The sequence below is a fragment of the Conger conger genome, chromosome 2 (genome assembly GCF_963514075.1).
Source record: "Conger conger chromosome 2, fConCon1.1, whole genome shotgun sequence".
NCBI lineage: Eukaryota > Metazoa > Chordata > Actinopteri > Anguilliformes > Congridae > Conger > Conger conger.
The window spans coordinates 88,864,168-88,880,000 of NC_083761.1; the positions used below are offsets into that span (position 1 = coordinate 88,864,168).

A 15,833-nucleotide genomic window follows, 5' to 3' on the forward strand; every position below is an offset into this window, starting at 1 on the left:
ACTATATCACCCCCACCTTGTTTCACCAGTGCAAAATAAAGGAGTACCATTTTTCATAATAGCTTTATTTACATTTAATTTGATGCTGCCATTAATTGTACAGCAACTGAATTTTTTCAGTATCAGTTGAACAGCTAGACTAGATGTGGCCATAAAGTAACAAAGTTACATTAACAATGCTAATCTGCGGCCTACATTATCTGGCGGAAGAATAGTTGCTTGGTAAAAAACATTTTATAAAAGCAATACGGCACTTGAGGCAATGGTTTTGCCGCCACTCCGCATGAGCACAGGTAGCCTACGTTTAGCGCTACTGGCGCAGGAGGAAGCAGAGCAGGGAGATGAGGGAGGACAGACAGACCACAGCGAAGAAAGACCGCCTCGCTAATTTGGCTACTTACCTTTTTTAAATAGAGCTGTTGTCCGATACTTCCAGATCAGCGTCTAACATGTATGAAACAAACTAAAGCCCATTTAGAGTTTATCCGCATTATGAATGTCGAACCGTTGAACCAGATGGTCTTTCTAGATATTGATAAATTCGGCAGTCATGGTATCCGCGCTAAAGAAGTAATCGGAGACTGAGAATTTGTATACCAAACATATCTTTTAGAACAAAGTGCGCACCCAAATTCAAACAGGATGACATGACTTCCATAGTCCCCTCCCCCAAGGAAAGGCGCCTTTTTAAGGTGTGGCGTCCAGATGTGTTAAAAAGAAACCATCCACACAGAAGTGTTTCCATAAAACATGAATACAACTTGTCGAATGAGGGGACATAACAGGCGGAGGGCAAGTAGGTTGGGTTGCCACATTTGATTTGTGAAAAACCGGAAAATTTGACGCGCGACGCGGGGCGTTAAACCACATTTGCAAATATACTTTGTTAACAGTTGTAGGACTCCCTATTGCCTCTCTTACCTCTATTTGGCCGCACGTAGATGCACTATATGGCAACCAGAGGGGGGAATCAGGGAGATATAATTTAGAGTGAGACACAAGACCGTTGCAGTTTTAAGCACTCAAGGGTGCGTTTATTCATAAAAAGGAGGCTCAAACAAAAATAAAAAACATAGGTTCTTCCCCTCTTCTGAGGGTATTAAGGCACCGATGCATTTTATAAAATAAAAAATAAATAAATCAGAAGTATTAGGCGATTACCTCTAGGCTAGGAGCTAGGTGAACTTTCCGATGGTGGAGTCGTTGAAGTGAATGCACGCGCCAGACTGACAGCCCGTGCAGCAGTTGCTAGGTGATAAGGTAAGCTTTCGTATTTCTGCTACCAATTAGATAGAAATATAGGCATATGGCCAATCGTCTGTGTTTTACTCATTTTTACCTGTTTACAGACACGGGATTGGATGTCTAAACATAAAAAGGAAAAAACAGAATAGCAGTAGAAGTATTTGGTTTGATTTGGAACTCTGACATTTAGTAGTACAAAAAAACCTGTTCTATCGTAATTAGTTGTAAGTCGCGGCAGCCAATTTCACATAAATCGATGTTTATGTAAAAATATTTTAGGTTTTCAGCTTAATTATGTGGAACATTGCTATTGTTTGAGGGTTTCTGTTCCCAAAGGGAGTCGTTTACCTCATGCTATTGGGGGTTTTGGGCTGATATGTTGAATTCCCTTCTGTTACTCTGTAAATAGTAGCTACTGTCTTCTGTGAAAAGTGCTATACAAAAATAAATTAAATTGAAGATTGCACAATGTTACGACTGGACATAACAGGGATATGCTGACCATGGGAGGAGATGGTGTCCAGGGGATTTATAGGATTATGCTCTGTTGTTTTTACCTCTAATCTGTAGATTTAGAGGTAAAAACGTCTAACTAACTCATACAATGTGTCTCTTGTGGGTGTTGGACACAGGAGCAATGTGTGTAGGGTGAATGGTTCAAATAGTACCCTCCTACTCTTTCCTCTACATTACATTACAGTCATCTGGCAGACTCTCACCCAGAGCGACATACAATGAAGTGCAAATCAAACCCTGGGATTGGATCAAGTAGGCAAGTCAGAACAGAAACACTGTTGACATTTTTTCCTGATGCAGCCAAGAGGTGGCCTGTTTATTTAATGTGGCAATGAGTAATTTAATGAGTAATACCAAGACCATTTGGAGATCTGTCTCTAAAAACCTCAGTCTTCTGATTGAAAAAGATCATGAAGTCATTGCTACCGTAATTGGAAGGATAGATTGCAGATTCTGATGAGTGTTTCTTTGTTAACTTGTTTACAGTGCTAAACAGAAATTTTGGCTTATATTTGCTTTGGTCAATTAGTTTAGAGAAAAAGGAAGATCGAGCAGATGAAAGAGCTTCCTTGTACTGAAGGAGGCTATCTTTCCATGCAAGATGAAAACCTTCTCGCTCAGTTTTCACTCCAGTCTTCTTGTGGACTGCTTCAGGGCACGGGTGGTATCACTGTACCAGGGAGTATAGTGCTTCCTATGACATTTTTTCTTCTTCTTACCCTATCAAATGTGTTTCAAAGAGTAAGAGTTAACTGGTTAGTCAATTGTTCCGGTGATGCGTCACCTGCTATTTCTTTGCTGGCGAGGAAAGACTGGCAGCATATTCATAAACTGTGGAATGGCTTCAGGGGAACCAGCTTCACTTGACGGTGTGGGCTAGAGTTCAGTCAGCTTGGGCAGAGTTAATTCAGCGTGGGCAGAGTTCAGTCAGCATGGGCAGAGTTCAGTCAGCGTGGTCAGTTTATTCAGCGTGATCAATGTTACTCCAAATGGCAAGAGGTGCCAGGGAGTGGTGGCTGTAGCACTCTCCTAAGTCCCGGCCTTCTCCGTCTATAGGAGGCACTTCACACCTGACCCACCTGACCCACCTGACACTCGAACAGCTACCCCCTATTCTAGCTATCTTTGTCGCCGGCAATCTTAACCGACTGCGAACGACCCCCACCTGCCGTTCCAGCGAGAGTGCCAAGCCCCAGTCTTCTGTCTCCTCAGTCTCCCACACTTGCAATCAGACACACCTGTATTCAATTCAGTTCAGTCATGTTCATTCATTGATTAGTGAGTCGCCCAGTCCATCACAGAACTATAAATCTAAACTATGGTTACAGTAATCAGTGGGCCCACACACATACTGTACAGAATACAGACTAAGACCACCTCTGATCTAATGTATGGTTCTCTCTGAACTCCCGCTCATGACTACTGTCTGTTCTAGCTCCACGGTGCTGGAGCCAGAACTCAAACTGGACCCAAACTCCTCACTGGCTTTGGTGTTGGATAAGGTATAATGCTCCGTTAGCCCAGCAGTAAGTTCATGCTTAACAGATACATTCAGCGCTAATATCAGAGAAGGAATTGCTGTACATATTCCATACAGAGCAGGGGAGACAGCGACAGGGAAGGTTAAGGGGTAATTACTTTTTCTCAGGGGAAACATGAGTTTGATAAGTTTTTTTTTATTAAATAAATGAACCGATTTTTTAAAAATCAGTTTTGCATTTACATACGTAGGTACCTTTGATCTAATATAACATTTTGTCTAAATATCTGAAACCATCCAGTGTCAAATATGCAATAATAGATGAAATCAGGAAGGAGTAAATACTCTCACAGCACTGTATATGTGTCTGAAATATGAGTGTGTGAACGTGTGTCTGTGTTTGTGCGTCAGGCTGTGTCAGATTCTTTTTTTTTTTTTTTAAGATATTTTTTAGGCCTTTTTCAGCTTTATTGGACAGTATATAGTATAGAGAGACAGGAAGAATGGGAGCGAGAGAGAGGGGAAGACATGCGACAAATGTCGGACGCTCGGATTCGAACCGCCGACGTCGCGGCTCGCAATGAGCATGCGGTCAGTGCTCTACAGGCTGCGCCACCGAGACACCCAGGCTGTGATCACATGATGCTATGGGCAGTGTCCCTGTGGACGCTGTGATCACATGATGCTATGGGCAGTGTCCCTGTGGACGCTGTGATCACATGATGCTATGGGCAGTGTCCCTGTGGATGCTGTGATCACATGATGCTATGGGCAGTGTCCCTGTGGATGCTGTGATCACATGATGCTATGGGCCCAGGTGGAGAAGCAGGGCAATAATGTCCCATCATGCCTCAGAGCTGAGTCTGAAGAACAAGACTTTTACATTACATTACATTAATGGCATTTGGAAGACGCTCTTATCCAGAGCGATGTACAGTTGATTAGACTAAGCAGGAAACAATTTTTTTTTTGCCCTTGATTTAAAAAGGCTGGGGGTTCAAATCCCCCGAGTCATCTGGTATTTCTCCACTTTTTAAAGTCTGTCTAAAAATAGTGCAATAGTTGCCAGTGGTTTAAAAATGATTTCACTTTCTTGAGAACCCTTGGGAATATGCCATCAGGGCCCGCTGCCTCTGCACTCCGTCATATAGCTTTATTCCTCCACTTTCTTAGCTTACCTTTCCGTACCTCTGGAATGAATTGTGTACACTGCACATCAAGTACAACCATTTTGAACCTGCCCCACTTTTCAATCACAGTTCTGCAATTCAGAAGTTTCACCCAGTCTGCATTACTCAAATTTCATCACTTTTGAAGTTGACACGTCTAAAACTCCTGTACTTGGATGCGTTAAAAAATAAAAAAAAATAAAAAAATAAAATCCCAATCCGGGAATGATCACTCCATTACCTCTATACTGCAAATTCTGTCAGGATCAGTACATAACAGCAGATCTAAAACTGATTCCCCTCTTGCAGACAGACTCACTCACTGTGCCGAGGCATGAGCTGGTCGACTTCTGGAATTTCTTTTACACCGAGAGCCACACACCCAGGAACCTATCCCAGCATGCACAGGGACAGCGAGTTGCCCTTATTCAGTTTAAAGCCAGGGTAGAGGGGCTGGGTGAAGGTGGTGCTACTCTGCAGGAAGGGGGGGCAGGTATGACTGTACTATTCTCTTTGTGCCAGGCAGAGTGCTTGGCCTTAGTACACTGCAGACTCCAGGATTTTTCATTGTATCCAATCTTCCCAGTGTCTGCTTTCCTGCTGATTCCTTTATAAGCAGCTCCCATCCAAGCTCCTCCCCACCTCTTCTCTCCCTCTCCCTCCACCCTCCACTCTGCCTCCCAGTAGCAGCGCTCAGACAGCCTCTCCTGGCACAGCAGTAAACAGAGGTTAGAGCAGACAGCATCAGTACTAGGATCCAATATGCAGAATAACTCATAATGAAGTTTAAATCACGTCCCTGTCCTTCCAATGCTCGCCAGTGCATGTGCTGTCTCCATTTCACAGGATTCAGGGCAGAGAGACTTACATTTCCTCAGTCCTGGTTTCAGCCTGATCTCTCCTCCATGGTCTACACTGTAGGGACAGAAGGACAAACAGACTGACTGAGAGGCTCAGCTCTGAGCCAATGGAGAGAGCTCCACACACTGGTTTGACTAGCCAATGGGAGAGCGCCACACAGTGGGAGGACTAGGTCTGAGCCAATGGGAGTGCTCCACACACTAGCAGGACTAGCTCTGGTAAATGGTAAGTAGTTATATAGCGCCTTTATCCAAAGCGCTGTACAATTGATTCTTCTCATTCACCCATTCATACACACACTCACACACCAATGGCGACTGGCTGCCATGCAAGGCACCGACCAGCTTGTCAGGAGCATTTGGGGGTTAGGCGTCTTGCTCAGGGACACTCCGACACAGCCCGGGCAGGGGATCGAACCGGCAACCCTCCGACTGCCAGACAACTGCTCTTACTGCCTGAGCCATGTCACCCCCGGGGAGTGCTCTACACACTAGCAGGACTAACTGTGAGCCCAGTGGGAGGACTTAATCAGAAGAGCACACATGGCAGAATCTTCAGCATTTCAGTGGTTTTTCTACCAACATAGAGGAAGTGAAAAATAGAAGTGGGAGTTTTCCCAGAATGCACTGGGAGTGTTCATAGCATTCCTGTTCCCTACATACTCCCCCCCTCTGTACTTACAGCAGTGTCTCCAGTCTACACCTGGGGTCTTCCAGTCTAGCAGAGAGCGCTCGTACTCCCAAGTCCCCAGGGTGATTGTAGCTCAGGTCCATCTCTCTCAGGTGTGAGGGATTTGAACACAGTGCTGAAGCCAGAGAATCACAGCCTCTCTGTGTGACTCCACAGCCTGACAGCCTGCAGAGTGAAGGAAAAAATAGAGATGTCTATCTTGGTGAAAAACAATTTATTTTTATTATTTCCATTCCTATGTTTAAAATATAAAATCTAAATTTCTGTGAATCACAAATAAAATACATATATATGTTTAAATAAACATCTTTAAAAATGTTTATTTAATAATTCTATGTGCCTAGAGAAGGTAGGCAGTTGACACTGTCAATCAAAAAAGGACAAAGTTTTGTTGACAGCAGACATTTAAAATGTTTTAATTATAATTAGATGCTTATTTCATGGCCTAATTTCATTCATTCTAATGTCTGCCATTGGGCTTCAATGATTCAACACAGCCTCTACAGCAAACAAACTTAAACACAACATATTCCAAATAGCACATGTGCAAAGCACAGCTTCCAAACACCTCCGGCTTCATGCTTGTTGTGAAGAAGCATGACACCCTGACAGATCTCAGGAAAAGTTCCATTCTGAAATTGTTCTTTAACTTCCATTTCTTCATTATGTTTCAGAGAGTAGACATTCTAAGCTGGAATCATCAAGTGGCTCCGTATCCACCCACCTACCCTATAACCACGGTAATACACAGATGGACAGACAGACAAACCCTACCCTATAACCATGGTAATACACAGATGGACAGACAGACAAACCCTACCCTATAACCATGGTAATACACAGATGGACAGACAGACAAACCCTACCCTATAACCATGATAATACACAGATGGACAGACAGACAAACCCTACCCTATAACCATGATAATACACAGATGGACAGACAGACAAACCCTACCCTATAACCACGGTAATACACAGATGGACAGACAGACAAACCCTACCCTATAACCATGGTAATACACAGATGGACAGACAGACAAACCCTACCCTATAACCATGGTAATACACAGATGGACAGACAGACAAACCCTACCCTGTAACCATGGTAATACACAGATGGACAGACAGACAAACCCTACCCTATAACCATGGTAATACACAGATGGACAGACAGACAAACCCTACCCTATAACCATGGTAATACACAGATGGACAGACAGACAAACCCTACCCTATAACCATGGTAATACACAGATGGACAGACAGACAAACCCTACCCTGTAACCATGGTAATACACAGATGGACAGACAGACAAACCCTACCCTATAACCATGGTAATACACAGATGGACAGACAGACAAACCCTACCCTGTAACCATGGTAATACACAGATGGACAGACAGACAAACCCTACCCTATAACCATGGTAATACACAGATGGACAGACAGACAAACCCTACCCTGTAACCATGATAATACACAGATGGACAGACAGACAAACCCTACCCTATAACCATGGTAATACACAGATGGACAGACAGACAAACCCTACCCTGTAACCATGGTAATACACAGATGGACAGACAGACAAACCCTACCCTATAACCATGGTAATACACAGATGGACAGACAGACAAACCCTACCCTGTAACCATGGTAATACACAGATGGACAGACAGACAAACCCTACCCTATAACCATGGTAATACACAGATGGACAGACAGACAAACCCTACCCTGTAACCATGGTAATACACAGATGGACAGACAGACAAACAAACAGACTTGACAGGACATGACAAGACCAAGTAGATGGACAAACAGACAGACATGACAAGACATTATAAAACCCAGCAGATGGATGGACAGACAGATAAACATGACAGGACATAACAAGACCAAGCATTGCATATAATGAGTTGTATGAAGTATAAAGGTCGTTTATGTTCTGATGCAGGAGATATGAGATCAGAAAGTAAGATGATGAAAGGAAGATAAGATTCTGGTGAGGGTTTTCTAATGTGTATGTATGTGTGTGTTTTTGGATTGGTAGGCAGAGGTATGGAGATACTGGAATGCTGCAGCTCAAAGTAAGATACATTCATTTGATAACTTCTTGCCAGAAGAGTTGAGTTGGTGGCAGAGCCAGGTGGAGTGGAAATAGTTATCTGGGGTATTTAGTGTGCAGTGTGAGCATAAGTGTGTGTCGGAGTCTGTGAGGCCCATCTCATACATCTTGTGTTAAGTGATATGCGCTCTGTGGATTACCTTCTACTGTATTAGTTGCAAGTTATTATTGTTAGTCATTGTGAAGGTGTTCCAGCAGATTTGGGTCCAGAATTCGGTTTTGGCAGCAAATGACAAGTCTTTTTTCCATGCTTTGATCGGGATGGAATTTGTTGAGTCCATGGTGGATTAGTTTGTATAATTTTGAATTTTCCTTGGGTTGGATATTTTGTTGATTTATTCTACTAATGGGGATGGGAGTAAATTGTTATTTGATATATTGATTTTAGATCAATATATCGTCTGGACCAAATGCTGAAAAGTAATGAATTTTTATTCTAGTAGAGGTGGTGGAGGTGTGTGATACCGCTTTGTTTCCAAGTGTTGAAGATAAGTGTTTTTTGTTGAGTCATTGTGCAATATTGGAGTGTATCTACACAGTTTTATTGTAGATTTGAAGATTTTGTTGATTTTCCATAAGAAGATCCAAAAGAAGAGTCCAAAAAGCAGGCAGGGGTTGTAAACAGGAATCCCGATACAAAAATTTACAAAACAAGACAGAATGCCACAAGGGCAAAGGGCTAGGGAACAAGGAGGCTAGAACTGGGGGAAGGAATTCAAGGGCTCGGGACTCAAAAAACAGGACAAGATGAATTAGCAAGGTGCAACTGAAAAGGACAGGTATAAATACACAGGGGAATGAGACAAACTAGGTGGGGCATGGGAGTGAGGGCGGTCTAACAAATAAAAATCAGGTGAGACACATGAAAGGGTAATAGGACAATAATGCGGACTGGATTCACAAAGACACACATGTAATACAAACGGCTCCGGACTAGGGAGTAGACAATTGCACAGAATCAGGAGATGTAGAGATACGGAGAGACAGATGCGAACACTTCGCTGAAAGTAAGCATGTAATCAGTGATAGAGTAGGGAGGCGGAGTTGCAGAACAGAATTGAAACTGGACATGCGTTAGTAAGTAAATTACAAACACCCAAAACTAGTGAATGTTACTTCGTTAGTTTGACGAACATATTAGTGTGTTAGTATAATTAGTACTGTCCAAATTCTATGGTAGTTGGGATTAGTATATCAGTGCTATCTACAAACATGAAATGGAGAGAAAGCAGGAAGTAAGAAATGCAAGATTGGAAGGAAGGTTGAACCCCGGAACTACCGTAAACACCCGAATAGTGGGGCACGCAGACAGGGGAGTGACTCAGGCTCGTAAACATTCAGACTCAGACATCACAGGGGAAGACGAGTTAACACTAAATTACAAGAATAATGATAATAAACAATGATAAACAAACAGACAGAACTCAGGAACATAACAATGAGCTGATCAACCTGCAAGGCCAAGCTGGTCTAGCTGAGTATAATAGCAATAATAATAACTTTATTTGTATAGCACTTTTTGAGCATACAACACAAAGTGCTTTACAGCAGTGAAAAACAAATACAATACAAATAGACACAATGCCATAAGAAACAACAAGATCTTAAGATCAAATGAAAATATAAAACTAATATATTTACCAATATTTACATTAGTGTATACGGTATTAATGTGTCTCAGGCATTTTTATAGATAGCTACTATAATAATCAGTGTATTATGACTACATGATTACACTCCTACCCCAGTCTCTGCAGTTTACAGTGTGGGTCCTCCAGTCCAGCAGAGAGCGCTCTCACTCCTGAGTCCTGCAGCTCGTTGTCTCTGAGCTCCAGATCTCTCAGCTCTGAGTGAGGAGAACGCAGGACTGAGGCCAGAACATCACAGCAGCCCTCTGTGAGGTTACACTCCCTGAGCCTGAGAGAACAGAGACACAGAGACACAGACACACAAACTATTTACTAACATTTTCATGGACTGTGCCCTCCAAAAGCATTGCTGTTTTTGTGGTGTATACACAAGAAATATAAATTCAGATAATCCATCCATCCATACACATGTCCCTGAATGCCGGAGTCAGTAAAAATACAACTATGATGACATGCACCTTTACCTTGGACCATGTCTGAGTCTATAGCAGCACTCAGGGACATGTGTGTGGTCATGATGTGGTCAGCCGGTGGGGAACCAACTCGGCCAAAGTCAGAAAGCTGGCTTGGTAATGTAGCAGCAAAGCTCCAAACAGTGCTCTCATTTCTATGTACTGCGCTGTTTCAATGTAACTTGTCAAAAAATTAATAATCACTGTAATGAACATGGAAATGCCTGTTTTTTGATAATTTAGTCATTTATGGAACAATTCATTTTAACAGGTCCAAGGCTAATGATGCTAAATGACCATTTATTTTATAGTGGCCATAGAGCCATAGAGGCGGGTTCATTGGCTCACCATTCAGCCATTTTTTGATGCATCAACTATTGCTTCACAATTTAGTTAGGGGCTATTCCACCAAATCTCACAGCAAACAGATATACTAAGTTCAAGAAGACTTGGGAAAATTCAAAATCATATATAATCAAAATGTGTTTGGTGTGAGCAGGGGGATCTAAAGGTCTTAGTCTCTAGGACAAATGGTTCAAAAGTTACAGCTTTTCAAATTCTATTATGCCACTACTAGGCCAATTGGTGTCATTGTAATAGAATCTCACACATCCTTAACATGCCTAGTTTCACCAGACCCTTTGGGAAATATAAGCTTTCAAAGTGAAGACAAAAATAAATTAAAAAACAGAATACAATAGGGTTTTAACACCATGTGCGTGGACCCCTAATAAGTAAAATTAAAAAAAGATTCAAAAGAAAACAAAGCAATCATTTAAAATAGTAACAAGACAAAGTAAAAATAAAGGAATTTAAAATGACTTAAAATTAACATTTTAAAACATTGACTTAACACTCTCACTCAGTCAGGCTTAGCAAATTATCACCACTTTTAATTAATTTAGGGACTCTAAAGTATTCCGTTTCAGAATTTGCTGTGAGTCGTTCCAGGTATCGCACAGAATCTGAAAGCAGTTTTTCCTACATTTGAGCTGAACCAAGTGACGGCCAGTCCTGAGAGTGTGTCCTATGGATACCATTTCACCAGAAGCACTGAAAGCATAGTGGTAGTTATTGTAGAAGTGCTTTATAAATAAAGAGATACCAATGGATATTTCTCCTAACAGAAAGTGATGGCCAGCTACATTTTTGGCACAGCTCTTCAGTGATGGGTGCAAAACGCATCCGTGATAAACCTGGGGCAGAATGGCAAGCAGCATCCAGAAACTTTAAATATGAGACGGGCGTATCCTATATATAACATCCCCCCAGTCCAGGACCAGGATTTTCACGAGGCATCAAATTACCAAAACAATAAATAATTCTGTCATCAGCAAACAAGTGGAACTTTACAGAAGTTAGAGAAGATAAATTATCATTAATATACAGTGTAAACAACACTGGTCCTAGGATAAAACCTTAAGGAACTCGTCGTGACACGTTCAGATCGTATGCTTCCTAAAACCACACACTGATCTATGAGAGGTAGTTCTTAACCAACTTGAGAGCTTCGGTATCAAGGGCAATTAAGGAGTTTTGGTAAAAGCATGGAATAATCAACTGTGTGAGTTGTAGGGTCAAGTTCTGCTCGGAAAACGTAGAGTTAACCTGGACTTGGAACATCACACCTTACCTCAAAGTCTGTAGTTTACAGTTTGTGCTCTTCAGTCCAGCACAGAGCAGCTCCACTCCTGAATCTCGCAGGTTGTTGTTGCTGAGGTCCAGCTCTCTGAGGGGGGAGGAGACTGACTGCAGGGCGGAGTCCACGAGCTGAAGAGATTTCTCTGTGAGATTACAGCCACTGAGTCTGGAGAAAAGCACAACAGTGCATCAGAATCTCAGCTCAGGGTTACGGTTTAATACCTTGTTTTCTATCGGACAACCAACCGTCTCCTATCACTTATTATGGGATGTTATCGGTCAGCAAAATGTTGGTGGCTGGTGGATGCACAATGGGATGTTTACATACCAGCAGAATGTTGACCACAACTACCTCCAAATATAATGCAAGTTGAATTTGATTAATCTGATTTATTTTAGACCAAATATATCACGAATATTGAAAAATGTTATTTATTGATGCTAAACATAAACAGTGTTATCTATGATAGACCGGGGTTGAGATTTCGATGGTAGATTATAGTAGTGAGCTCCAGGTTAATACTTACACAGCCTTCTGGAAGCACCTCACAGCTGGGACCAGTCGCCTTCGCCCCTCTTCTGAGGTGTTGTACTGTCTCAGGTTAAATGTATCCCATGCCTTTTCTGATTTGAGGAGTCCATAGGCCAGGATGGAGCAATGCACAGGTAAGAACTTTTGACCAGAAAGTAATAACTTGTTGGTTTCAATCACAAGTGAATAATCATTGAGTTCAGACAGACAGTGTAACAGATTGATGCATCTTTCTGGAGAGGGATCTTCCTCTTTAAAGTCCTTGATGTGCTGAACTGTTTTCTGGATGCTCTCGGAGTTGCTTCCAGTCTGTGGCAGTAGACCTGGGAGAAGGCGCTGATTGGAGTCCAGTGAGAGGCCCAGAAGGAATCGGAGGAAGAGGTCCAGGTGTCCATTCTTACTCTCCAAAGCCTTCTTAATAGCGTTCTTGTGCAAATCATGGAGAGTGGCAAAAGTCTTTTGACCAAAAAAAGGCTTCAATGCCTTGCAGTTCTTGCTGATGAAGGAATGAATCACATACAAAGCAGCCATGTACTCCTGGAGGCTCAGATGCACAAAGCAGTAGACTTTCTTCTGATGCAGCACAGACTCCTCTTTAAAGATCTCTGTGCACACCCCAGAGTAGACTGAAGCTTCTTTGACATCAATGCCACATCCTCTCAGGTCCTCTTCATAAAATATTGGATTGGACTTTTCCATGCATTGAAAAGCCAGCTGCCCCAGTTTGAGAAAGATTTCTTTAACTGACTCCAGAAGTTTCAGTGGGTCTGTCTCATGGCTCTCCTGATATTTGTGATGCTTGATTTTGGCCTGAATGAGCAGGAAGTGTGTGTACATTCCAGTCAGAGTTTTGGGGATTCTACTCCTGCCCGTTCCACCCAAAAGTTGCTCCAGAACAGTGGCAGACATCCAGCAGAAGGCTGGTATATGGCACATGATGTGTAGACTCCTGGATTTCTTTATGTGAGAGATAATTCTGCCAGCCTGATTCTGATCTGTGAATCTTTTCCTGAAATACTCTTCTTTCTGTTCATCATTGAACCCTCTGACCTCTGTCACCCTGTCAATGAATTCTGGAGGGATCTGATTGGCTGCTGCTGGTCGGGAGGTGATCCAGAGGAGAGCAGAGGGAAGTAGATTCCCCTTAATGAGGTTGGTCAGTAGCACATCCACCGAGGATTTTTTTCTTACATCAGACAGTATCTTCCGGCTCCAGATATTGACATGACAACTTTCATCCAGACCATCAAAAATGAACAAAACCTTGTAATCTTCAGACTCAATGTTTTCAAACCCTTTCATTTCAGGGTGAAATACCTGCAGAAGCTCAAGGAGACTGTGCTGCTCATCATTAAGTAAGTTCAGCTCCCGAAAAGGAAGGACAAACATGAACTCAATATCCTCATTAGCTTTTCCTTCTGCCCAGTCAAGAATGAACTTCTGCACAGAGACCGTTTTTCCAATACCAGCGATGCCCTTGGTCACCACGGTTCTGATGGGTATGTCTTGTCCAGCTAAGGGTCTAAAGATGTTGTTGCAGTTAATTGCAGTGTCTTGTGTAGACTGTGACCTGGTTGCTGTTTCAATCTGCCACACCTCATGTTCATTATTGACCCGTTCACAGTCCCCCTCTGTGATGTAGAGCTCTGTGTAAATACTCTTAAGGGTGCGTTTTCCTGGCTTGGCAACCCCTTCATATATGCACTCAAACTTCTTCTTCAGACGAGACTTCAGCTTCTCCTGAACTCTTGGAGCACATTTTTCTGCACAACAAATGGACATTTTTCTGAAGTGGTATGGCCTATAGTGATCTAAACAACAGTGGTGTGTCTGTATTTTGTGTACAAAAGCGTTTTCGGGTGTCTGCTGGTTGTGTACTGAAGGGTGGAGAAAAGCTTTATCATTAGTAAAAGTACGTAATGGAATCCATTTTTAAGCCTCTGGCTCCAGGTACCAAACTTAGATACTTGGAAAGTAGAAAATACTGTGTGCATGCATGTTTTGTGCGTCTGCATAACTATGCTTATGCATCAACCAGAATTATATATATGTTACAAGTACGAGTAAAAGCAGTTCTACGTTACATCGCTGTTGTATCATCAGAGTGAAAATAACTTACTTGTGTCCTGGTGATTGGAGGTCAGGGCTGAAGCATCAGTCATGGACTGCAGGCAGGTAAACCACAGCGGACACAAAATAATGTGGAAAGAGACTACTATTATTAAATCGAGTTCAGAAACAGATTAGGTGCATGCATTAATACAGGTACAGACTCAGGTGAGCGTGAAGGCCTTACCTGTGCCCCTCCCTGCTGGGTCTCAGACACAGGCTCTGCATTCAAGCTCCTCTCGCGCTTCCTCTCAGGGCTGTAATCACCGGCTGCAGCTGCAGAGCTCAGATCCTCCCTGACAAGGCAAGGACTTCAAATACATTTTCATTTAAAATTATTACAATTATTATTTTCTATTTTTGTCCTACAGGCCGCAGTGTCTGTAGGTATTCACTCCAACTGTGCGCTACACCACCTGATTTCATCAATTGCTTCACCTGCTTGGTTCAGATAATAAGCGGAGTAGTTAAATCAGGTGGTGTAGCGCACGGTTGGAATGAATGCCTGCAGACCCTGTGGGCCACAGGACCAGGAGTTGAGTAGAGCTGCCTTAAAGGGTAGATTCTGTAGAGGGTGTGACTGACAGGGTTGAATGGACACTTACCCTGATCGTTTCCTCACAGTCTGCCTTCTGACTTCAGCACCTGCAGAGAAAGGAGACACGTTACAATATGAAAGTCATCCACTCTGAGGAGGATGGTATATCCCTGAATGGGGCAGCAGTGGTCAGAGCGGTTTATTTAACAGAGTCAAGCTCCACTGAACATTAGTGAAAGGATGTGTGGCATTTAAGGCTTATAGGCCAGTAAACAACGTGGAACCTGAGATGGATCCTGAGATGGATGCATCTTACCACTTTCCAGTCTCTCAACGAGGTCATTTCTCGAAATTTTCTTTAAGATCTCCAGTGTGACCTGCACCATCTTGTTACCATAGGAACTCTTCATCAAGGTGACGACACCCGTCACACATTTGTCCTCCAGTTGACCCTGTGGGATGGGTCTACATCCTTCCAGCACCTCTTCATTCAGATACAACTTCAACTTTAAAAATTCTTCTTTTGTCAGCTCCTCCAGAATCTCCAAGACCTGGCCAGCCATCAGAGACACCTACTCTAAGAACAGGTGTTAACTGCTGCAGGGTATAAGAGGAGTTTCAGTATCTAGTCTTGATTCTTGGCTTTTGATTGCTTATGGAGTCCATTATTGGGTTGACATGAGGACCTGAGTTGTGCCAATGAAAGTCAGGGAAGCCATTATGAGCACCTGAGAAATAAGAAAGACAATCAGAGACATAGGCCAAAGAATAGGCTTACCAAAAAAACTGTTTGAAACATGATTAAGAAGCAAGAGAGCA

The 15,833-nt window shown here is 42.6% G+C and overlaps 1 protein-coding gene across 1 annotated transcript; it reads right to left on the minus strand.

The window, feature by feature from the left end:
- Positions 1-4,800: 4,800 nt before the first annotated feature.
- On the minus strand, positions 4,801-15,604 carry LOC133121453 (protein NLRC3-like). The gene is made up of 9 exons (XM_061230618.1): positions 15,331-15,604; positions 15,082-15,121; positions 14,664-14,772; positions 14,487-14,532; positions 12,363-14,130; positions 9,837-10,010; positions 5,953-6,126; positions 5,229-5,325; positions 4,801-4,884 (listed from the first exon to the last, which is right to left on the minus strand). The coding sequence occupies exons 1-9, from the start codon at positions 15,575-15,577 to the stop codon at positions 4,801-4,803; spliced, it is 2,739 nt and encodes a 912-aa protein (XP_061086602.1). The 5' UTR covers positions 15,578-15,604.
- Between the last annotated feature and the right edge of the window lie 229 nt (positions 15,605-15,833).